Source organism: Gossypium raimondii, chromosome 13 (genome assembly GCF_025698545.1).
Source record: "Gossypium raimondii isolate GPD5lz chromosome 13, ASM2569854v1, whole genome shotgun sequence".
Lineage (NCBI taxonomy): Eukaryota > Viridiplantae > Streptophyta > Magnoliopsida > Malvales > Malvaceae > Gossypium > Gossypium raimondii.
In genome coordinates, this window is record NC_068577.1 from 53,307,548 (window position 1) to 53,333,793 (window position 26,246).

Below are 26,246 nucleotides of genomic sequence, written 5' to 3' on the forward strand. Positions count from 1 at the left end.
GTAGGAGCTTTTTTCAGTACTTCTGCTGACAAAGCATCCTGCTTAAACCGTTTTTGACACTGTTTGCTCAGAAACGTCTACTCGAAATTATTTTTTCAGGAGCTACTATAGCAAAGGCGCGTCCACGTGGGAGCTTTTTTCAATACTTCTGCTGACAAAGCATCCTGCTTAAAGCGTTTTTGACACTGTTTGCTCAAAAACGTCTACTCGAAATTATTTTTCAGGAGCTACTGTAGCAAAAGCGCGTCCAACCCTAATCTGATTTTTAAAATTTTTTTAATTAAATTACTCAAGTAACCCTAAACCCTAATTTAATTATTTTTTCTTAAAAAACAATAAACACGAAAACTAATCCAATTTTGAAAAATTTATAATTAATTTAATTTACAAACCCTAAACCCTAATCTCTTATTTATTTAATTTTTTTCTCTAAAACCCTAAACTTAAAAATACCAAAACCCTAACCCTAATCCTAAACCAATAACCCAAAACCCTACTACAGGAGACATGGGCAAAACGCGTCCTTGAGGAAGCGTTTTGCCTACTTGGACATAAAGCGCGCCCTTGAAGGAGCAATTTCTGTCCATGTAGGCAAAACGCTTCCTTAGGGAAGTGTTTTCCTGCCACGTCCCCTGACATCGCGCTGACGTGGACGCGCTGACGGGGAAATAGGGCCATTCCGATAAATAATTATTTACCGGACTCATTTCGGTAAATTTTTTAAAAAATAGGCTTTTATGTGTAATTTGCCCGAAAAGAAATTAGTTAAAATTGATAATATTATTACAAAAAATGAAAACAATTATAAAAATATTTTTCAAAAGTTTTAAAATATATAATTATAAACTTTTATCCATTATATATGATTTTTTTACATTTTAAATCAATATAATATATATTATATTAAAAAAATAAAAGCCGGCAAACTAGAGGTGCTCATGGACCAGGTCGGGCCCATAAAAAATTTTGCCCAGGCCCGGCCCGAGAAAAAAATCATAAGCCCAGGCCCGGCCCGGCCCATTTTTTTAATAAATACCAAAATTTTGTTTTAAAAATTAAAAAAAAGTATTTTAAAAAAAATTTAAAAATATTTTAAAATTAAAAAAATTAAAAAAATAAATATATTTATTATATCGGGCCGGGTCGGGCCAAGCCTGGACCAAAAAATTGGTGCCCAAGGCCCGACCCTTTTTCTAAACGAGCCTCGTTTTTTTGCCCAAGCCCATATTTCGAGCCTATATTTTTACCCAAACCCTCCCATATTTCGGGCGGACCGTCGGGCCAGGCCGGGCCACCCGACCCATGAGCACCTCTACGACAAACCCTCAATCAAACTATTAATTTCAACTATTTTTTTAATTATCAATTTTTTGTAAATTTTATTTTTAAAAATTATATATATTTTTATAATATTTATATACCTTTAATAAAAAATTATTTATTTATTTTATATAAAGACACCACATGATGCTTTATAAGATTATTTTCAAAATGGTTTACCTGTAAGTACCAAATTAGGAAAAATAAAGCACCAAAATGAAAAAATAGAAGGTTTACGTGATAATAATGGCAGGTTAGTAGTTGTACTAACTATAATTTTTTCAATATTAGTATATTTTTACCACTTAACTATTTAATTTTATCTGTTTCAGTCATCAACAGGCAAATGTAAAAATAGTTAAAAATCTAAGATAGTTGAGTGGCGAAATAACAAAATTAAATAGTTAAGTGATCATTTTATAACTTTTCATAATGAGGTGAAAAAAAAAAAAAAACATAGATGGAGGACTCCTAATGTAGCTCATTCTACTTGTATCCAGTAACTAATAGTTCATCTTTTGTTTCACAAATCGAACATACTTCACATAATGTTAAATAGACAACAGGAAATACATAAAATGTTGAAATATGGCCATCATTGTCACAACAATCTTAGGGATTATGCAAACCATTACATAACACAAACATGCCTAAGAAGATAAATAGCTAACTTTATCTATTCATCATCACTGTCATTCCCAAAAACTGATGCAACAGCTACTTTTGGTTTCTTCACTGCACTACCAGATGCATTCTGCAAAATGAGGGGACAAAGTTGAAGATTGTCACAGGCATGTTCAAAGTCAGCTCCACTAAAACTTTAAACTAGCAACAGATTAAGGATTCGAATTTCCAGTCCGTTGTTTCGTTACATCGCTATCACTTATGCAATTGTGGTTCCAACCATATGAAACACAGGAAATGTAGATCCCTACTCCATAATTTTATCCTCAACCTGAACCTACTCATCTACCATTCTATGTCATAGTACATGCACTGTAACATCACTGTGACCAAGAAATTCACTCTCACACAAGTTCACTCTCACTGTGACCAATGAAGTCATTAATGGGACAGAGACAATTGATAGAAGAAAAAAACTCTTGGGTTACATGATCAGACACAAAATGGTTTTTGAGAACGGAATGCAGAGTCATTAGAGAGTAGGCCATAAAATTTAATTTCAGACAGCCAGATTATTTTCCTACATCACATGGATATTCTGAATTTATATATGTCAGAATTTTCTTCAGTATTCAACAATAAAACCTAGCACCCTAGATGATATATGTTCTAACATGCATACTTATGGATGCATAATAAACAAATATGCAGTTTATTGCCAATCTCAGTACCTATCAAGCACGGATAAAGTGTTACTCTGTAATCACATACCTTAGAGCTGCTGCTTTTAGAAGAAAAACCAAACTTCAACGTCTTTCGCTGCTCCTGATCAGCAAGTGCAGTAGCAATGGCAGGAGCAGGAGCAGGAGCAGGAGCAGGAGAAGAAGCAGGAGCAGTCGCAGGCCCAGATTCCTCCCGGGACTCCTGCTGCTGCTGTTTACGAGCACCAGCCCTATACCACATTAAAGAAAACAAAATGAAAAGACATAAAATGGTTAATAACTGATTAGCAGCACTATAACATGCAGCTCAAATAATAACGTGAAGCAGAAAATTATTTCAAAAACCATGGAGATATAAAAGCTCAATTAATTAGATACATTTGAGCAAACTTAGCCATCTCTCTTTCCTGACGTTGCTGCTCTCGCTTTTGTCGATCATCACGACTGGAACTACCATGCATTTCTCTCATTTCTTTAAAGCGCTGCAAGCAAATAACAAATGATGTTACAGGTTAGACAACATTGAAAACTACCTAAAGATCAAAAGTAGGAAAAGGAGCAGTCCATGGGTGTGTTTAGGGAGGGAGTGAAAGAACTGGGCCATTTACCTTTCTGTGGTTGTGATCATATGAACTCAGATGGACCTCAAATTCCATAGCCAATTTGTATTGCTTGTTGCAAAGCTCACAATAGAACACCTTGCGTATTTCTTTCACCTCCGTTTGAATTTTCTGCTCACGTTCTGCTAACACCTGGATTTTCATAATGTGCACGAAGCAGGCAGTAGAAGCCACCAGGTAATAAAAACTGCATGAAATTGACAAGAGCTTCCGAGGTTGATGTTCCCCTATGATATACCATTCCGATCAAAAGACACACATATATGCTATATGCTGCCTTCTGCTAATGGAGGTTTTCACAAAATGTAAAGCATCAACCTCATTATTATCTAGCGCTGAAACTTATAGTGATTATCTACAAGTTGAAAATCATACCTCTCGTTTCTTGGCATGTTCCTCAGTCTCCTCAACCTCAATATCTAGTTTCCTACGCTGGATATTTTCTTCAGCAGTGAAGAAATCATCTTCTTCTTGTTTTCCAATCCCTAACTTCGGATCTCTAATCCCAGATCTTATAGGCTCAATTATTCCTGCTAACCAGAAAATAATTGTTAACGATAAACAAATAGCTTGAGCAATGGAATGGATGGCCAGTCAGGATTCTGAGTAATCAAGAATGAAAAAAAAAAAACAGCAAAGAAACAAGTTAATAAAATTATGTCATAACCTAATAAAAACTATTGGAGAATGTCAAGCCCAGAACTTAAATAAAATCTAAGCTGCATTAAGAAATTATTCGTATAGTAATCATGGGTAAAATTACTAAGTTCATGTTAAATTCCAGCTTCATATTATTTATCCCAGAATATTTTCCAACTAGTTAGATGCCAAATAAAGAAAGACCCATAATGGAGAAGGAAAATGCAGTTCAATGATAGGAATTTAACACTAACATACCCTGTTCATCCTTCCCAAGACCCTTTCCTTTCCAACCCATTTTTTGAAGAAGCCTAAACCCAACATTTGAAGAATTCAACTTTGTATCTAACGTTGCTTGCTGAACATTATCCAGATCAACATTCTCTGTTGGCTTGTGATTGATTGGCAAGCGGAAATCTTCAGCCAAATCCTCAACAAGAGAATCTTGGTATGCCTATTCCAGAAAGTGCAGATGATAAAGCTCAATACATCAACAATCATAAACATGGAAGACAAAGTGGGCATATATATCAGAAATGTTATTGTATCTTTACAAGTACAGAACCATAGTAAGAATACCCAGAGTAGATTTTTAAAAGAAAGGAGTTAGATAAGTCAGTTGATTTTTTCGATTATAACCTCCTCTTAAAACAAAAAAAGTAGAACAGTAATTGAAGAGATTCAATCTGAGTATAAATGAACTTAAATGGATGTGAAATTATAGAAATGAGATTGCCTACTTGCTCTTCTGAAATTTGCTGTTTAGTTCCAAGGTTTGCCCCTTGAGAACTGTTGTATCTTCGGTAGTCCATTTTATACCACCTACACCATGAGAGAACAAAAAGCTAGTAAGTTAATCAAAGATGTCATTAGTGGATGAAATACAGGTGGGAATCATGACAGAAAACAAAGGTGTTCAACGTTCCATCAAACATCTTGTTTAGCGATTAAGAAAACTTATGTTAATTAAAAACTAAGATGCAATTGAGTGATTTGAGGCATAATAATATGGAATAGAAATAGTCATAACATTGCAATATCATCGACGTAGTTGGAGAAGAATAAGTGAATTTTTTTTTTAAAAAGAGAAGCAATTGAGATATAATTAGGAATTAAAGTTGATCCTATATGCAGTCCAAGTAAACAATCAGAAACTTATATTCATAGTGTCCATCAAAGAGAGCAGAAACACAAGTTTGAAGGTGCCAATAAGCATTTGGAGGCAATTAACTGAGCAGGTCGAAGACCCGTTGTGGAATAAGGGTTTTTTTATAATTAGATTCAATCTCCAAGCTGACAGAGCAATCTCTAAGCAAGAATCATCGTTAAAAAAAAGAGAGAGAAAACTTTAAGAACCATAAGCACAAAAAGAAAAAAAAACCACCATGATAAAGAAGACAGAACCAGATCCCACAACCTCCCTGGCCCCTACCAATACATGTATATATGGCAAGAACCAAAAGTAGCTTAGTGAATAGGCAAAGGAAAGAGATATCAAAGCGAAGAAAGCATTAATCTGGTATTACTAAAATCAGCATGGAATTCAAATAAAAGAAACTAGGGATTATACATTACACAGAAAATAATAGCTAGAAAAGAAAAGAAAAAGCAATACCGGAGCAGATAAAGAGAGAGAAATGGATGTGAAACGCAACAACTGGTGCCGGTGAGATGAGACCTTCTTATTTTTCAGCTCTGCGGCTTCAGCTTGACCTTCTTCAACTTGGTAGGGTATTGATGAACGTGTGAAAAGTACTCGATTTGATTTCTTAATTGATTGAAAAAATGAGTTAAACAAACGTTAGCGTATGTCTTTGGGCTCTGATCTTCTCTGCTGGATAATAATTTCCAGCAATCGCCGTTGAGGCCCAAATATATAATCATGAAAGTAAGCCCAAACATTGACCCCAAATGACTACATCCGTCAATTCTAACCCGAATCCGAAAGATTCAATCAGATCAACTCAAACCTTATTTAATTTGATTTAATCATAAAAAAATTAATGATCCAAATTAGGTTTGCCAGGTCCGAATGCCCACCCGAAAAGTGAGAGGGATTAGGTAAAAATATAAGCTCAAAAAATGAGTTTTGGCAAATAAATATTAGAAAACAAGTTGAACCTCGGGTAAGACTTTTTTGGCCCGAGCCCAGCCCGAATATGCATAAAAAATTATTGTTTTTCTTTTATTGTTTTCTTGCTCTCTTTTTTTACCCTTTTTTTTACTACTTTCTTGTTGTTTTTTCACTATTTTGCTACTATTTCACTATTATGTTGCTACTATTTTGATGTTATTATATAACTCTTGTTTTATTGTTAATTCTGTTACTATTTTAAAAGCATTTGTTTGTTAGGTTGCACCTATCTTGGTGTTATTTAAGTATACATATTCTTTTAATTTATTTTCAATTTGTTAGGAAACATTTATTTTAATGTTTTTAATATTTTTAAGGTAGTATATTATTTAAAAAAGTTTACATAAAAAAATTAATACGGTGGGCTAAGCCCAAAATTTAGCATTTTTATACAAGTCGAGTTTAAATAAAATTTTAGACCCATTTTTCGAGTCGGATTAGACCTAAACCTAACAAACGAGCCTAAAATTTTGGTTGGGCGACTCATGAACAACTCTAATCCAAACCTATCCAATACAAATCATAAATTATCTAACTCAAACAACCCTAGCATCAAACTCTAACCCAAAAATGTTCCAAGCTAAAACTATAAAAAATTTAGGGTAAATTACACCCAAGGTTACTAAACTATTATAAAATTTATTTTTTGGTCACCAACTTCAAAAAATTATAAAATAGTTATTGAACTATTCAAAAGTTTTTATTTAGTCACTTAGATATAGAGGTGCTCATGGACCAGGTTAGGTTCGGGCCAGACCTAAGCATGATACTAACATACTTCACGCTTGCCTAAGCCCGGCCCGACCTAAAATATGGGCTTCAAATTTGGCCCAAACCTGCCCATATTTGTAAAAGACTAATCCAAACCCATTTAGGCTCGCCCATATTATTTTTTTCAAAATATTTATATTATATTATTTTAATATTTAATAAATTTAAACAATTTTTATTTATTGAAAATTTTGATATAATCATCTTAACATTATTTTAATGTTTACATTAGAGTAGTATTATATATTTAGTATAGGTTTATCTTTTAATGTGTTCTAAATTACATAATATATAAACATAACATAATATAAAGTATTATAAATTTAAAAACAGGTTGAGCCAGGATCGGGCCTTGAATGTTCAAGCTCGGCCCATATTTTAAACGGGCCTAATATTTTTGCCCAAGCCCATTTTACAAGCGTAATATTTTTACCCAAACCTTCCCAAATTTTGAGTGACCCTTCGGGCCTGGGGGAATAGCCCGATCTATGAACAGGTCTACTCAGATAAAAACTCTTGAATAATTCAGTGATTTAAATGAAAACTTTTAAATAATTTAATAATTATTTTGTAACCTTTTAAAATTAAATAACTAAAAGATAAACTTACTAATAATTTAACAACGTTATATTTTAAGCTTGATACAATTTGAATTAACTTCCTTTTAATTAAAATTTGAACTTATGTCACCAATAGAGATGATATCAGTTTGATTTCAGATCAATTATTATGAAAAAGATTTGTGATTATCCTATGCTATTATGATTCAAACCAAAAACCAAATTGAATTCTACCGCTTTAAATCAATTCAGTTTGTTGGTCATTTAAAATAAAAACAACACTTTTACTCGGTATTTCAAATTTCCTCCTAAAACTCAACCTCCCAGTATTTCAAAGTTATTTTCACTATACTAGTCACTATATTTAAATATATAAAATATTTATATTTAGCTTATAAAAATATATAAATTAAATAAAAATAAATTTCAATTCAAATTAATTTAAATAATCACAAGTTTTTAACTTATAAACATCAAAACAAAAAACATTTAGATCATAATGGAATGAAAATTAGTGTTTTCAGAATCGGATTAAATCGGTCGATCAAATTGATCGGATTAAGATATTAGTTTAAGAGAGAAAAAATCGACTGATTCGTAAACATGAACGAATTTATTGAACAATATTTTATAATTTTTAATAAATTATTTTATTTGAATAAGATGAATACATAATAAATAATAATGATATGTGCATTTGGAAAACAAAAGCAAACAGTTTCTTCCTCATCCTCGGCCATCAATAAGTGTAGGAAGATGCTGTTGGGGTTCCAATTATATCATTGATACTACATGCCATCAACAAAACAAAAACCAATGGTATGGAAGGGAAGGCAAGGTGAATACTACTACAGGTATATAGTGTTACAGTATTGCCAAGTTGGCAATCATTTTAATTCTCAGCAATGGAGTGGTATATGGCATGGAACAATTTACAGGCAAAGACCCAAGACTTCAGGTTCTTATCTCCCAACCATTCCTTTCCTTTTTCTTTTTTTTCCTTAGTCAAACAACCAAACCAAGCCAACGGACCACAACACATGTTTTGGATGTATGAAGTCCAACACCACCACACCCCCTTCCTATTTCATCTAATCCCTACACGTGTCCTTCATCTTACCCCTCAATTATTCTTTTCTATTACAGGTCACTTGCTATAAAAAGGGCCACCTCGAAACCACACTTCACAGCACTGCAAAACTCACCCATATCCAGCCCCCTGCTAAACTCTGCGACTCGAAAAAAAACACAAAAAACATTTATAGTTTAGCTATGGGTGGGAACAAGCACAAGAAGTCCTTCTCTTTCTTCACTAGCTTGTTTAAAGGCAAGAAGGGCCGTAGAGACCATGATTCTTACTCCTATGGGGATGATGCTTGGGGCGCCGCCAGGAAGATTTATCCCAGTGATGAAGACAATACTCACAGGGTGGTTGCTGAGCCCGGTATCGACAAGAGAGCTTCAGCTTTCATTGCTAATTTCCATGCAACTCGTGTTTCTGAAGCCATCCATCATCAACAAGCTGGCTGAAAAAAAAAAACAAAGGCCCGCCCCGCCCTGCACCTGCTCCTGCTCCTGCTCCTGCTCTGCTCTTCATATCAACAACACACTTCTCCTTCTATCCTATAGTTTTCCTTTTTCAAATCATCTTTCTTTCTTTCTTTGTTGTTAAATTATTCCTCAATTATTATCAGTTGTTAATAGTTTGTGAATGATTAATAAAACATCATCTGGATTCTTATAGCAAACAAAAAACTGCTTCTGTTCTTTCAAGTTTCTGTAAATGATTGTTTTGTTTACTTCTTTTTATACACTACAACATGAACAATATGCCAATCCAGCATCCAGCAAGCACCATTTACATCAACAGAAAGCCAAAAATGTTTAAAGCATGTGATATCAGTTTCATTGGAGCTTCCTAAATGATGAGACAGTAATGAATGTGGAGTTCCTTAAATAACCTGGAAATTACTTCGCAATTTTCTTTCAAAGATCGGATTACCCTCATTCATATCAATATGTAATAATCAATAGTGGCTTGAGCTATGAAATCCAAGATGGTTTAATTTCCTCAGGTTTTAATTGATTAAAGCTAGCTTTGGTTTCAAGAGAGTAGAGTACAGCATCCTGCATGCATGTTAATGGAATCTGACAAATCTCCACGAATAGGGGCTGTGGCTTGCTCCCAACACATCAAATATTGTACTACATGATGTGCATAATACATGCACATCTATCAATATCATTTCATTTCTCATCACTCAGGCATCACAGTCACGTCCTTTTAGGTTTTAATTCCTTTGTGTAGTACTAGAAATACAATCTTTTCTATGGACAAATATATATATATATATATACACACATACGTATATATTCCCGACTGGAAACTGATAGTAATTATGTAATAATTAGCCAACTTAGAAAATCACAAGTTCGGATTAATGTTGTTGAAAAGAGAAGTTAAAGCCGTACAATAATAAAAATGGTGTAGTACTGTCAAGCACTTGAAAGAAACCAACGGCGAGAATTGGCTCTAAAACCTCCTGAAATCGTCCTAAAAGGTATGTGATATGGCATCCAGCCTTGAGCCTTTTTCCTTGTAGCAAATGCATAAATATATATAAGTAGAATCTCTTTGTTTTTTTTTTGCATTTTGTCAATAGGATGACTGGACCCCCCTTATGTCTTCCAGAAAGGAATCTTGCTATAAATGAGAACACTTTGTTTATATTTTCTAATTAGAAATTGCTTAGAAACATACAAATATGCTTTACAAAAGCATATGTATATATATTAATCATCTGTTGGTTCAATACGTTTAATCACGTGTTTCCATGCCAGGTAATATATGATTATTTAATGAAAATATCTCACCTTCTGTACTTAATTATTACTTCCCAATAGTTAAAATATATATCCATATATCCATATGCAAAATGCAAATGTAAATGTAAATGTGCCCACTGTTGTATTTCTTTTAAAGGGTTCTTTTTCCTTTTCACTTTCCCTTGTAATGCTCTTCCTATGCCTAGTCTTAGAAAGCACAAACTAGGTAAAAAGAAAAAGGGATCATTAATATCCATGCATGTAACATACATACATGCATGCATACATATGCTTGTGTTTGTCTGTTGCCTCCTGGTACAGCTGTATACATGGAATGGTGACCATTAAAAGTAATACAAGTGGTGTGCTTTTCCTTTGGATCCCATGGGGGAACCTTTTAAACATAATTGATGGTTCAGTTCTATGCTGTCTGCTTGGACAACTCGCAACACATCTATTTAAACCCTTCGATTCTCATTCAATTGTACCCCACTCTACATTCTAGTACTCTACAATGGTTCTCAGCTCCTCCAGGCATTACTTTTTCTTTCCCTTTCTTTTGATTTCTTATCTTACACTTTTTTCATTAATTAATTAGCAAATCGTCCATTTTCATATATCTAGATGCATTAAACCAGCTGGACTGTGTTATTCGAATGGCTAATAATCAGAAGAAAATCTCAATTAATTAATGGTAATCTGAGAGAGCTTTCCTTTGAAGCATAATATATATTGCAGAATAGTGTTTGTCCAAGCAGATATAATCTCAGGTTTAGTTTTCTCTTTTAAGCTGCATTGTTTAGTCACATCAGAATCTCATATTTTGGCAGCATTAGAATGGGGGCAATGAGCTATGAGCCCCTCTTTTTATTTTCCAATATAATACTTTGTGTTTTACATAACTTAGTCTTATTGAATACTCACACTGTAGTGTACACAGTTCAGATTCTTTCATTTCAGCTAGACCAGACCATGCTAATCCATCTATAGTGGAGAATTAAAATCTTGTTTGCCGGCTAAGGAATCATTTAACCAAGTTCATGTAAACCATCATTACTGTACATATAGACATACATACACATATGTCCACAGGCTCCCCTTTACATATATATATGTGTGTTTAATTAATCAACTGTGCTCAAAATTGGGGCTTCTTACTTGTCTATGAGAAGATCATCCTAATGTTGAAAGCAAATATGATTAGAGGATTAAGAATTCGTAAGCAGAAAAATAACAAGACGAGACGATCCAGAAAAGATAAAAAATCACTTCCCTAATACATAGATAATGTTACAAACTCTGTTCACAATACAATTCAGTGAAGATTCATCTCTACCGATAGAACTATTACTTGATCAACAAGAAATCTTATGTCACTAAAACTTCCTCCTAATAAGAATATTTACATTTTAAATAAATTTAATTATCATGGAGTAATCCATAATTTTAATTGAATCCGAACTTAATATTGCCAAATAAAATTTGGGTTAATATCTAATGCAAAGCTACGATATATAATGCAGTATTTAGGTATTCGCCTTATATAATGTATATTATATATGAGAGTAATATAACTAAGAATTGGATTACATTTTATCTCTTTTACTTAAAATGAACAAAATAATCCTTAGATCAAAGAGTAAACTGATCATTCTATTAAAAATTTCATTCATTTCTACTGTTAAAAACTAGTCCTTGTATGTTGATATGAGGTACATGTGACACGCTATGTGTAATTGTCTGGTTATTCTGTTATCTATACAAGTTTTTATTAGTAGGAATGAATGAAAATTTTAACTAAAATGACTAGTTTACTCCTTGATTTATTGTACAGGACTAACTTGCTCATTTTTAGTTAAGGGGACAAAGAGCCATGATATTTTTAGTTTTTCTAAAATCTATAAGGCTTTGATTCTCAGTTAAACTGCTAAATGCATTTTCCACTAAACCTCCTCCATTCAGTCTTTAGCAAAACATCCATTCATTTTTTTTCACTGCTCAGCTTATAAGAGAAGAATCAGATATAATACAAACTCAAAAAAAATTCCAAAGCAAATTGATTCTTCAACATTTGAATGATAATTGCTTATAGGTTTTGGCTAGTAAGCATCTGAGTTAAAAAGACAATTCATGCTTTGAAATGGGCTACATGCCTAGTAACCTAAGATAGATGGATAATATTGAAGATTCAAAGACCATAAAAAGCCAAGCATGCAATTGGAGATAAAGTGAGAAAAGTTCCTTAGTTAATTACCTTCATTGCTCACAGTAAAAGAAGGGGGAGATTCATTTGTTGAAAGGTCAAGCCCCCCACTTTGGTAGGCTTCCAAAACTTTAGAATCAGAATCCAGTCAACATCTTGATTTCTGACTGGTCTTATGCTAGATAATGCCTTGCTTGCTTTTCAAATTGGTATCTGTATTATTAAATTATTGTTGAAGAGCCATTTTGCACCTAAGTTAGGCACCCATGGTAGTGTAAATTTCTAATTGCTGGTGCTTCTTTTTCACTCAAGTAATGCTTTAATTCCAGTCAGAAGAAGCAAAGCCTTTAATTATTTTACTAGTACATCTGCAAACCTTATTCCTATGTGTATATACATGCATACAGCTGTGATCACTGGGCTAAAAGAAGAAGAAACAGGCTAGGAAAAGTGGAGAACTACCTAACCATATGATTAATATTTAATCATTTCATTTTCAGTTTTAAGAAATGTTACCTTTCAAGGAGTAGATTTGTTTAATAATGGGTGAGAGAGGTTATGAATATGGGTTTGTTCTTTCTGTGGATTGTGGCCTAATGACTATGGAATGTGTATAATTTGGAAATTTTGATCAGTTCATCTGCATCATAATTAAGCTGCAAGATAGGGATCAGATTCTTATTCATATATATCATCATTCGTTCATATGTAAGGTCGGATTCAACATAAATATATTTGGATAACCAACAAGAACATTACAGTATGGACTAGTATGAAATGGTATACCTTGGAAATTTAATGGACTGATCTGCAACATTGGCAGATTATAACAACTTCACTAAAATACATATTTTCCAACGTGGTACGTAAAAGCAAGATTGTTGCATGCGTTGTTGCAATTTTGAACTTTGATTTTGTAGTTTATAGAGATTTAGTATTCAACTATAAATTTATTCAAAAATAGTAAACATTAAACCTAAATTCCTCAAGAAATTTAAAAATGAATATGCTAAAACAGAAAAAGAATTAAATTATTAGAACTGATGGTTCATTCCAAATATTTATTTACATATAATGTAAGTCAGAATATTGATTTAAGGTTTATTAAATCGCTAAATGATATTAAAATTATATCGTTTTTTTAAATTGGTATCTAAATTTTTTACAAGTGATAGTTATATTCTACTATGTTATCTAAATTATTTTAACTGTTAAAAAATATTTTAGCAAATTATTTTGTGATATGTGACACTTTTAAATTAAATTATAAAAAATAAATTTAATTAAATGAAACCATTTCAATTTTTACGTTCTCTCCCCACAATTATTCCTTCTCTTTTAATACACTTTTTGAACTTTTAAATAACTTCTTTTGCAATCATCTTGCCACTTTTTCTACTTAGCTCTTTTAAATTATTGGCTAATTTTTTTTAAATGATTGGCTAACTTAGATAATATAATATAGTTATATAAATTTTTTTTTGAAATCATCTTGTAATTTTTTCCTACTCAATTATGTTTTGGATTTTTTTAAGTTAAAAATTATTTTGTATTACAAAATAATTGGTTAAGAGATTTTTTCAGAGTACAATTATCTCTTTTGATACAAAAAAGTTTAAGCAATGTTAGATCTCTCCTTAACTTGTACACGTGTCAGCAAGACAGACGGCGTTGACTTTCTCTTTAACTTTATATGAGAAAGCGCCTTACTTAACCTTCCGTTTTGACCAAATTAAGAAGTACCAACCTCCTGTACTCATGACCAACCTGCTTGGAAGGCCTTCTTAACAAGCCCTTCTCACTCTTCTAAGATAAGACAAGCACTCACTTTTTAGGTGTGAACACTCTTCAAGTGTGAATACACCCTCAAGGCAATAAAGATTCACCTTAGCATAACAACCTCATACTGATCAAAGGCATAATAGAATGGACCTCACGCTGCACATTCTTCACATACTATGTGATGTCAAACCTATAAATACCCTCTCAACGATGAAAAAGTGATAAACATTTGAGACCTTAAAGTTGCTCTGAGCAATTATCCTCTCTACAATTAATCAGTTTGTTTTCTTATTCCTTTTTGACTTTCTGCCTCTTTAGGTGAACTGACCTTCTTAGCACCACTACTTACTCCTCTCTATTATCCTCCTTATTGTACACTGTATCAACAGGTACATTTATCGTTTAAGCCTTAATTTAATTACAACATGCTATGAGTTTGACTTACTTTAACCAAATATGCAAGATTTACTGTAGTTTTGTTACGCTTTTAGCATTATCACTTAAATTCAAACTCAACCAAATGGCTCATATATATGCAGCACTAGCAATGACGACGTCTGAAATTTATTTACTGATGCACTAGCAATGATTTCCAAAGCAAAATTTCTATGATATCACGTCTATGAATACTTTAAATAAGCTATGGCTTTTGGTTTGTTTTGTTTATTTGCAAGAATACCAGTAAACATGCTTAGGATCAGTTAACACCAAGGCAATGGAATCGTTATTCTGTGGATTGTGGGCTAATGGCATTGGAATTGTATAATTTAGGAGTTCAGTTCATCTGCATCATAATTAAGCTGCAAGATAGGGATCAGAATCGTATTCATGTATATCATCATTGGTTCGGATTCAACATAAATAACCAACAAGAATATTACAGTATGGACTAGTATGAAATGGTATACCTTGGAAATTAATGGACTGATCTGCATCATTGGCAGATTATAACAACTTCTTCACTAACATAGCAGAGCTGAAAAGTGCCCCAAAATTGTTTATGTAATTTGATTTTGAACTTAGATCTTTTAGTCTAGAAATGAATTCACTATTGAATCGATACAAGCTCTAATGTAAGCCTAATTTACTCAAAATTTGTTGCAATCTTATTCTCAGACACTCAATCTGTAAGAAATTTTATAATGACTATGCTAAAACAATCAAAATCAAATTGTTAGAACAGATATATAACGTAGCTCTGGTTATTTCTAGGATTAAATTAATTTAATGTTTAAATCACAAAATGGTATCTGCCCTATACTTCGTTATCTAAATTACTCTAACCGTTAAAAAATCTCTTAATCAATTGTTTTGTGACACATGACACTTTTAAATTAAAAGAAAAGATTAAATTAAATTAAATTATAAAACTCATTAAATTAAAACTTTTCAATTTTTACCTACTCTCTCTAGCCACGTTTCTTTCTTCTCTTTTAATACACTTTTTTTCATCGTTAGATAAAAACATTTTGCAATCATCTTACCATTTTTTTACTTAGCTTCTTTTTAGTATTTGAGTTTCATGTTTTTAAAGGGTTTCTTTTTCATAATGCAAGTTCACCCAACTTTAATTATTTAATGCAAAGTATATAGAAAAAAATGAAGAAAGTTATTATTAAGGAATCGGGGTGAGAAAGAAATTAAAATTGAGGTTTTAAAAGGGGAAAGAAACTCATCAGAATCTAGGTTTTGTCACCAGAAACTGGGTTTGGATGAATTTTTCGATGAGTTCTTGAATTTTTTGTAACCAAAGTTTTTGAGTGAAACAAAAAGATGAATATATTTACAATTTTTTAAAAATTTATAGAAATAATATTCAAAATTTTTGAATTTTTTAGTTAAAAATTGCATGTGCCACAAAATAATTAGTAAAAATTTTTTAACGATTGGAGTAATTTAGGCAACAGAACATAGCACTTTGATCAACAGAGTATAGTTTAGGTAAAACTTTTAATAAAAAAAATTTAAGTATTAACTTAAAAGAAAAATTATAATTTAAGTATATTTTATGGTTTAAGCTTAATTTAATTACAACATGCAATGAGTTTAACTTACTTTAACTAAATGTGCAAGAATTATATCAAGTAGGTGATGCAGTTTTGTTATGCTATTAGCATGATCACTTAAATTTGCACTCAACCAAATAGCTATACGTAGCTGTAGCAATAAGAAGGTTTGAATTTTTTTTTTGATGCTCTTCGAATGATTTCCAAAGCAATTTTCTTTAATATCATGTCTATGATAGAGAATTAATACTTTAAATATGTTAAGTTAGTTTTAAGCGGTGCGTATTGGTGTTCCGTTATTCAACTCAGAAACTTGTTATGTCTGAGTTGACAAATTTTGACAACAAATATTCTTAGGTTTTGATTATTGCTGATATTTTAGATGATAATAAGTTCATCTTTGACATCCAAACTGCTTATGATAATATATCTTTAAGATTAGTTTGGATTAGATCAAGGTAATCGACTTCCTTAACTTAGTAAAATTGAATTAAATCAAGTAAACCTTGTAAGTTTATATTAGAAATTTAAGATTTATCCTGAGCAAGATTTGCAAAATGATATACGCATTTGTTGCCCTTTCTAAGAATATGCCTCACTTCAATTACCCAACCTTCTCTACTCATGACCAAACAGTCTCACGGCAAGGTGCCTGAGGGGTGAGAGTCATCATATGGATTCTCTAAAAATTTAACAGCCATCAAAGAATCCATCTTAACAGTTTGTTGACGAATACCCAACCTCTTAGCACGCCGCAAACCCTCTTTGACGCCCCAAAGTTCCCTACTGTCTGTTCTCCCTATCTTTAACATAAACCATGAATCCACTCTCCCTTCTCGGCACGTTCAGGCCACCTGCTGAAGCCATTCTCAAATTTGTTTGAATGGCCCCATCTGTCTTTAGAATTTAAGTTTAGGAATGGTAACAGGTCATATATATATATATAATTTTTGGATTATTCAAATCCGCAAACTATTTAGATTTTACTATTCAAATCTAAATTTAACTTAAATATCATTATCTATCAGATATCCAAATCCGTAACAATCCGAATTTGAATCTTTAGAATAATATAAAATAAAAGTAAATTAACCAAAGTAATTAAATAACAATCCAAACAAATTAAACTTAATAACCTCGTAACAATTTAAACATACCTAATAACTTAAACGTAAGAATATCGAACAAATTAAAAGTTCTATAACAATATGCAAAAGAAAAAAAATTGAATTTAACATTTTCAATTATATGTAAGATACTTGAATCTACAAAATTTATATTTGAATTCGAAAATAATAGAAAATCAAAAAAATTAATTTTAAATACAGTTTATTCATAATTGACAATAAATAAATACAAATTAACAAGAGTGATTAAATAACAACCTAAACAAATCAAACGTAACAATTTCACACCAACTTAAATATGCCTAACAATTCAAAGTTCCATAACAATATGAAGTAACTTAAATGTTAATTGTATACATAATTTATTATATAGTTAGTCATGCGTTTAGGGTTTAAGCTTACATATTATTAATATAAAAATATAAATTATAATAACATAGTTGTATATAGGGATACATATCATAAATAATCTGCCTTAATTATATAAAGTTCATTGTATATATTACAATTTACCATAAAATTAATTATATGTTTAAAGTTTGGGTTGCATATCATTAATAAAAAAAGTACATTATAATATTATAATTGTGTAATAATTATTATACATTCGTAATTTACTTATATATAACAAATGATATATTATATGACGTTAAATGTGTATGTATATTATTTTTTTAATATGATATGTACTACTATAATTATATCTCACACTATAACATAAATTCATATTAATTATAATATTTATTTTAATTATATAAATATTTTTAGTTTAAAATAATTAAACTAATTAAATTGATCAAATAATAAAGTGGATAAACACAAATATAGGGATTTTATGATTCCATCTCATTGTTTGGTTAGATTTACTAATGCAAAAGAATATAATTCAAGATAAATTAAATTTCATTTTAGAGAATAATATGCTAAAAAGAGATTTTTAAAAATATTTTTATATTTAATTTAATCATTAATTATTATATTTAATTTTTAATATATAATTAATTTTTATATGACATTTATTAATTTGTGTAAAGTATAACCAATATTTAAGGTAAATATTGATAGTTAAAATTAACATGACTTTTGTGTTCAAACCTTGTTGGAAGCATTGATTTTGTAACTAGTAGTTTTGGCTCGAATATTCGCGGATACCCGAATCTAAATCTGCAAGTGCAAGAATGTGAATTTTGATAATGGATATAAGAGGGAGTCTATCTATATCCACTCCAGATCCAAAATAAATAGTAATTTAAACATCCGAATATTATTTGAATCCACAAAATTCAAGTCAAATATCCAATTCACAATCCAAATTGTCATCCCTAAGTTCCAATGTTTGACTTAGACCAATTGCCCAACCTTGGCCCTTTGGCTATTTGGTTGATAGCACTATACAAGGCCTTACAAATAACAAGTGCAAAATTTTTAAACTGAACAACCACCTGTACTGTTAACATACAGAAGCAACGTAAAACCTTATTATTTTTACAATTTCACAGACCCCATAATAAAGAAATAAATAGAATAGAACCATTAATTATGAGAATAAATCACGTAGCACGATCAATTGTTTACCTTTTTCGGAGAACATATATAGTGAGAGAATTAATCACTACTATTAACAATGAATACTTTATTACCAAATAAAAAAGAACCTTCATGGCAACTTAGAGCTCAACATGCTGTTAGACTTACGATTATTCTCAAGCCAATCATGGAAGTTTGACTGGAAAAAAGCCAAATCTCCTTTTAACCATGAATTCTCTAACAATATGTCCAATCCACTCAAGTAGATTATCATGAAAACTACAAGATGCATAAGAAGACATGTTCTTGTTAACCCCTGCATGATTTGTATTCAATCTATTAAGAGGTTGATTTGCATAATAAAGTTAAATAAAGTTTTAATTTAATTTCAAATTCACTCATATTAAGTTTAAGGTAAGAGATTTCATTTCACGAACTTAACTTATTTATTATAATTTATTCTCACAACAAAAATCATAAAAAGAAAAGAAAAATCGTCAATCATAATAAATTTTTCGATAAAGCGTTCGATGAATCAATCTATAAATCCGAGCGATAATGAAACATTCAAATACATTATTATTATTATTATTATTACTAGACCATCTATCTTGTTTTTTATCAAAATATTAATAAAACCATTTTATAAATTTCTTCAATTATGTTGATTGAACCACATCTGAATTGAAATTGTTGTTATTATAACAACTAAGACAACATTGATTTAAGCGCTTTCAAAGTACGGGTAGAAAGAAAGTATGCGTAAAAACTGTCTCTTTGTATCAGAAAACCAAATAGTTGAGTACTAATCTAAACTCATAAAAACAAAACATTAATATTTTTGTTCTTTCTAGTTAAAAAAAAAAATGTTATTTTTCTGCAAATAAGCCTTCATCAGCAATGACTCCACAGAAATCTGAAATGGGGGAAATGATATATATCGATTATTACGAAGACGATAGCCACATAAAATATTCGAGTTGACTGTAAATATTTGGCCGACATAACACAAGCGAACAATGAAACTAATACACCTATATAACCCAAGACAAAATAGGCAGTAGAACCAGAGAGCACAGTCAATAACATCCTTAGGAACGAGACGCTTTAGTAAGCACACGAATCCTATCATCAATATCCGTCAAATTTTGCTTAACCAATCGACCCACCTCATTCAAATCCATCGTATTCAAACTCTGCAATATCCCATTTCCACTCAGGCTTTCGAACATGACTTTGTTCAACTCCTTCCGGTAATTCTCCTCCTGCAGTTTCCAAAGCTGTTGAGTATCTTTGGCTAAGCTTTGCTCAAGGAAACTCTCTTGGTTCAACATCTTATTGTTTTGTTTCCAAAGGGGCAGCTGCTTGAACTCGGACAGCAAGCGTCGGGCATCCTCGAGGGACGGCCATACCTCCGCTTGAGAGCCGAAATCAGGGGAGTTGATAATAGCAAAAGCTTCAATCCCACAAAGGGTATGAGTTCACGCACCTTCTTCACCAGACCCTTGCTTCTTTTCTTGTAGGTAGTTTTCCTTGCTGAATCATTGGTAATGTAGGCAAGCTTTATTTTCTTTCTAGACATGGAGAATTGAAGGCTTAGTTTCTATGGATTTGATTGCATGTTACCCCAACAGTGTGTGTGCTTATATATGGATATTAGAGGCTGGTAGAGAAGAAAGGATGCCCCTCTTGTGTTTAATTATTAGTTTGAATTTTTATGTAACCTTCTATCTTGTTTTTTATCAATATATTTACAAAATCATTTTATAAATTTCTCCAATTATTTTTATTAATCCTTAACTCAATTAAAATTAGATAATATTAATTGTATATATTACAATTTATCATAAAATCAATTACATATTTAAAGTCTAGGTTGCATATCATTAATAAAAGAAAGTACTTTTATAATATCATAATTATGTAATAATTATTATACATTCGTAATTTATTTATATATAACAATTAATATATTATACGAAGTTAAATGTGCATGTATATTTTTTGATATGATATGTACAACTATAATTACATCTCATACTATAAAGTAAATTCATATTAATTATAATATTTATTTAAACTATATAAATATTAACTAATTTTTGTTTAAAGTAATTAAACTAATTGAATTGATCAAATAATAAAGGAGAATAAACACAAATATAGGAATTTTATGATTCCATTGTTTGGTTAAATTTACTATGCAAAAGAATATAATTCAAAATTAACTAAATTTGATTTTAGAGAATAATATGTTAAAAGAAGATATTTTTCTAATAATTTTAATATTTAAATTTAAAACTATAATAAATTATATTTTATATGACATTTATTAAATTTTTTAAAGTATAACCAATGTTTAAGGTAAATATTAATAATTAAAACATGACTTTTGTATTCAAACCTTGTTGGAAGTATTGATTTTGTAATTAGTTGTAATACCCGAAAATTACTACAAGAAGAAAGTAGGTATCCTTGATAGTAAAATAAGGAAATAAAGTGACAAAAGGGAAATTTTGAGCTATGGCAACATTGGGAATTATATTATGACATATTAATTCAAGAAATGATTAAATCGTAAAAGTGAGAAAAGTTTTATTGCCCAAGAGTAAATACTCAAAATTTGAGGGATTAAAGTGTAAATATGAAAAATTTGAAGGACCAATAGTGTAAATATTTTAAGGGTGGAATAATCTAGAAACTAAGGAAAATGGATGAATTAGGACCAAATTGAAAAGGTGAAGAATTTTGAGGGACTAAATCACAATTTTACCAAATTAAGTGATGACTCAAGGATGAAATTTTTAAAGATTATGAAGGGAAAAATGGTCAATTAGAAGAGAGAGAAATCTAGAAGATAATGATGATGTTGGAGATATTTTATATTAAATAAATAAATATTAGTTTATTAATATTTTAATTTGATTTTTAAATGATATTTTATTATTTTATTAGTATTTTATTTAGTATATATAAGAAAAGGAAGATGAAGAATCATCCATTCCACCATATTTCCATGCAACTAACGTGAGAAGAGAGGAGAAGAAAGAAAATTTTGCTTTCTTTACAATTTGGCCATTCCACAAAAAATTTACCATTTTCACCTAGAAATAAAAAGAATTTCCATAGCTTCCAAGAGAGAAGAATAACAAGGAGACAATGGGGAGCTAGAATATCAAGTTAGATTTAAGAAATAGAAGCTGGAGGAGAGAGAAAATCAAGTTAAAGATTGAAATCAATAGCACAAGGTAAGAACACCAAGATTTCAATATATTTTTAAGTTTGATAATATTGAAAAAGCATGGAAATAATGTTCTAGTAGAGTTTTCTTATATAAGGTCTTATGTTCTTGATATATTAGTGAAGAGAAATAAGTGAAAGTGATGGGAAATATTATAGAGAAAGGGAATAAGGGAGTTATACACCTAGTAATCAACATTTTGCACTAAAACAGTTTTGGACAGCAGCAGTAGGTTAACCTTGAAAAATCACCATAAATTGTGGAAATAGAATTAGAGTATGAATAAAATATGGAAATAAATATTATTGAGTCTAGTTTCTCATAGAATAAACGGTGTAAGTAATGGAATTGTAAATCATGAGATATAATAAATTTTGTGAGACAAGGTCAGAATGAATTCGGGTTCCCCTGTTCTGACTTGAAAAATCATTAAAATTGTAAAAAATAATTATGGGTTATAGTTTATATTTTAAAATCCTTAATGAGTCTATTTTCAATAGAAATAAACTTGAACATCATCCGAATTCTGTACAAAGAGATAATTAATTTTTAGTGAAGAGGGTCGGAACTGTCAAATAGTGAAATAGGGAAACTTTAAAAATAAAATGTACTTATTGGCTAAACAAAAATTATGAAAATTTTATGATAATAATATATGTGAGTATAGTTTCAGATAAAATTTTGGATCTCAATTCAGAGTTCTGTAGCTTAAGATATAATTAATTTAGTGACTGTGACTCAAGTGAACAGCTTGTTATGAGTAAACAAGTTAATAGTGGTATTATGTATATATCAAGGATGTGGAATGGAGTGGAGGAGGAGGAAAAATATATTTGAATATTCAGCTAATATGAATTTATTTTAAAATAGCCAATTTACATGTTTTAGGTTCAGGGACTAAATTGAATAAAAGTAAAATTTTAAGAGTAATTTTGTAAAATGTCAAAAAGTGACCAAATTGCATGAAATGAATTGTTTTATTATTTAAATTAATAAATTGAATGAAATAATAATTTATATCAAGATTGGGTGGAAATTCGAGGAAAATAAAAAAATTACCAAAATGTCCCTAAATTTTGGTATTTCTGCAATTTAGCTTGGTAAGTTCGTGTAACTTGAATTATATTCTTAGATGATTGAAATATATATATTGGATTGAGAAATTGATTTGAATTGTGAACATGAGAAATTGTGAATTGAATGAAATGGAAATGAAGCTTTGAATTACATGAGTAAATATCGGGTCTCGTAGGCCCTATTTGTTATGAATATAATATTTCGAGGATATGTTGTAAAGAATTATAAAAGCACGTTAAAAATTTGAAAGTTTTAATTCGGATGAAATTTTGTAACTCGGTTTAATACGTATGCAAATGTATGTCTTTTAGTAATGCCTCGTACCCTATTCCGACGTCGAATACGGGTAAGGGGTGTTACAATGTGACATCGCCAGATTCGATCATAACGTTTAGACCGGGTTTAGGGTGTTATATTAGTAGATTCGGATCAAATGTTTGCATATATCTTAATCCAAATGTGCAAGTATAGGAATGTAGATTACGATAATGGATATACGAGGGCGTCTATTTGCACCTGCTCCAAATCCAAATGTGCAAGTGTAGGAATGTGGATTACGATAATGGTTCATATATCTGGCTTTCAGTTATATATTTCATATTTCAGTGATATATACTTTTTATGTCACGAAGGACGAAATAAAATTTAAGATAGTTGGGTTTGGGGCAACGAAAACAGTAAACTTGGCCCAATACTAACCCGCTTTTGATTAGTCAGAGAGTACAACGATGAGAAAAAAACTAACTTCTCTCTAGAGGGCTTTATCATTATAGCACCAAGCACCATCGATCTTTAGAGCAAAGATTCTGTTAAACTTACACCACGAGAGAGTTTTGGTATGAAAGAACTTGGTATTCTATCTCCTTGGTGAATCCAATCTATCCTGAATTTTTGCAGCAAAAGTAACTCCTCTTCATCAAGAACTTTTTCATATTCAAAACGCAGATCCATCTCAAGTTCCAAGAGAAACTTTGAGCACTTATGATCCAAAGCAGCTTGGATATTCTCGATACGACGAGCAAGTGAACGCTTCCTTGTAGCAATATGCTTATACACTTCTTTATTCCACTTTTTCAAAACCGAAACAAGAGAAATAAGATTGATCGACATGTCTAAACCTGTTTTCAAGCTATCTCGAATAAGTTGCGAAAAGGAAGGTGTTGCACCCAAGAAGACAAGAACCAAAAAGGCCTGTTGTGACAAATTTGTCTTGTCGAATGCAAAGAAATCAGAATGGGTCAATGGTTCAATTCCAACCAGGAAAGATGAAACAAAACTGCGTCTAGGAATCAACAAAACCACTCACTATTTGTAATTTAATTATATATAACAATTGATATATTATATGAAGTTAAATGTGTATGTATATATATTTTAATATGATATGTACTAACTATAATTCTATCTCACACTATAAAGTAAATTCATATTAATTATAATATTTATTGTAATTATATAAATATTAATTAAATTTTTGTTTAAAGTAATTTAATTGATCAAAATAAAGGGATAAACACAAATATATGGGGTTTTTTATGATTCCATCTCATTGTTTTGTTAGGTTTATTGATGCAAAATAATATAATTCAATATAAACTAAATTTGATTTTACAGAATAATGTTAAAGAAGAGATTTTTTTCTATTATTTTTTAATTTAGTTTAAAAAGTATAATTTATTATATTTTACATGACATTTATTAATTTGTGTAAAGTATAACCAATGTTTAAGGTAAATATTTATAAATAAAACATGACTTGTGTATTCAAACTAGATGTGTCCATGGGCTGGGCTAGACCCAACCAAAATTTTAGGCCCGTTTGCTAGGTTCTGGCTTGGCTTGGCTCGAAAAATGGGCCTAAAATTTTGTCCAAGCCCGGCCTAGCCCGCATTAAATTTTTTTATATAATTTTTAAAAATATATAATACATAAAAATAATAAAAAATATTAAAATAAATATTTCCCAACAAAATAAAAATAAATTTTAAAAATAATATGTATACTCAAATAACATTAAGATATATACAACTTAACAAACAAATACATCTAAAATAGTAACAAAATTAACAATAAAACAAGAGTTATACAATATCCAAGCAATAACAATAAAATAGTAGCAACATAATAGTGAAATGATAGTAAAATAGTGAAAAAACAACAAGAAAATAGCAATAAAACAATAAAATACAACAATAAAGCAATAAAAACAACAATAGTTTTCTTTTTTACATATTCGGGCCTGGGCATATGCCTTCTCGAGACCGATGTTTATGGCCATCTAAGGACCGAAATACATTCACCAAGTCTTCAATGAAAAGGAGCCAATCATCAATGAAAAGGAGCTCCTCATGATGTAAAACATTCTTTTAATCTTCATGAACCTCCATTTCTAATTGTCTCAACAAATCAGAATCTGATCGTTTCATTTGCCTCTGAATATAACATAATTTTTCTACTAGATGGCCTTTACGATTTCTAATATGACCTTATACTGATTTATTCCAATGATTAATACTAGAGGTAAATTGATCAAGGGAAGTAGTCATGTTTCCATTAAAGCTCCAATTGTCCTTAACGAAGTCCAAAAAATTTGGGTGTCCAACCCATCCAACAACAAATCTGAACGGTCTACCTTTGGGTAAGTTGGCCTCAGGTCTTAGAATAAGGAGTAGAGACCTATGGTTGGACTTGATTCGCAGGAGATGAGTCACCAAACTATGAGGAAATGCAGTAAGCCACACATTATTACCAACAGCCCTATCGAGATGTTCATGGATCCCGCCTCTAAGCCAAGTGAAAGAGGACCACGAAAACCCAAATAATTCAAATCCATAAAAGTCTCTGATTACCATCCAAATCCATAAAATCCCCCAAAAAAGAACACCTCTTCCCAGGATATTGCCCACCTTTCTTTTCACTAGGGGAAAGAATAGCATTAAAGTCTCCGATTGTCATCCAAGGGGTAGACATATCATGAATAGTGGTCTTTAGATCATCCAAAAGTAACATGTTTTAGCCTATTTATTAATGCTTTTTTGGGTGATTATTCGATTTAAAATGGTGAATT

The 26,246-nt window shown here is 30.9% G+C and overlaps 2 protein-coding genes and 1 long non-coding RNA gene across 3 annotated transcripts; 2 read left to right on the forward strand and 1 right to left on the reverse strand.

Annotated features, from left to right (window-relative positions):
- Positions 1-1,810: 1,810 nt before the first annotated feature.
- Positions 1,811-5,707, reverse strand: LOC105783743 (uncharacterized). The gene is made up of 8 exons (XM_012609368.2): positions 5,541-5,707; positions 4,666-4,747; positions 4,184-4,379; positions 3,662-3,816; positions 3,275-3,418; positions 3,045-3,148; positions 2,716-2,896; positions 1,811-2,074 (listed from the first exon to the last, which is right to left on the reverse strand). The coding sequence occupies exons 2-8, from the start codon at positions 4,735-4,737 to the stop codon at positions 1,997-1,999; spliced, it is 930 nt and encodes a 309-aa protein (XP_012464822.1). The 5' UTR covers positions 4,738-4,747; positions 5,541-5,707; the 3' UTR covers positions 1,811-1,996.
- A 2,858-nt stretch (positions 5,708-8,565) lies between these two features.
- On the forward strand, positions 8,566-9,157 carry LOC105781784 (uncharacterized). The gene has a single exon (XM_012606312.2). It carries the CDS (start codon positions 8,663-8,665, stop codon positions 8,918-8,920), a length of 258 nt encoding a protein of 85 aa, XP_012461766.1. The 5' UTR covers positions 8,566-8,662; the 3' UTR covers positions 8,921-9,157.
- Positions 9,158-19,792: 10,635 nt separating this feature from the next.
- On the forward strand, positions 19,793-20,641 carry LOC128036093 (uncharacterized). The gene is made up of 2 exons (XR_008192964.1): positions 19,793-20,114; positions 20,217-20,641. It is a non-coding gene; the product is annotated as an uncharacterized LOC128036093 (long non-coding RNA).
- Positions 20,642-26,246: the final 5,605 nt, after the last annotated feature.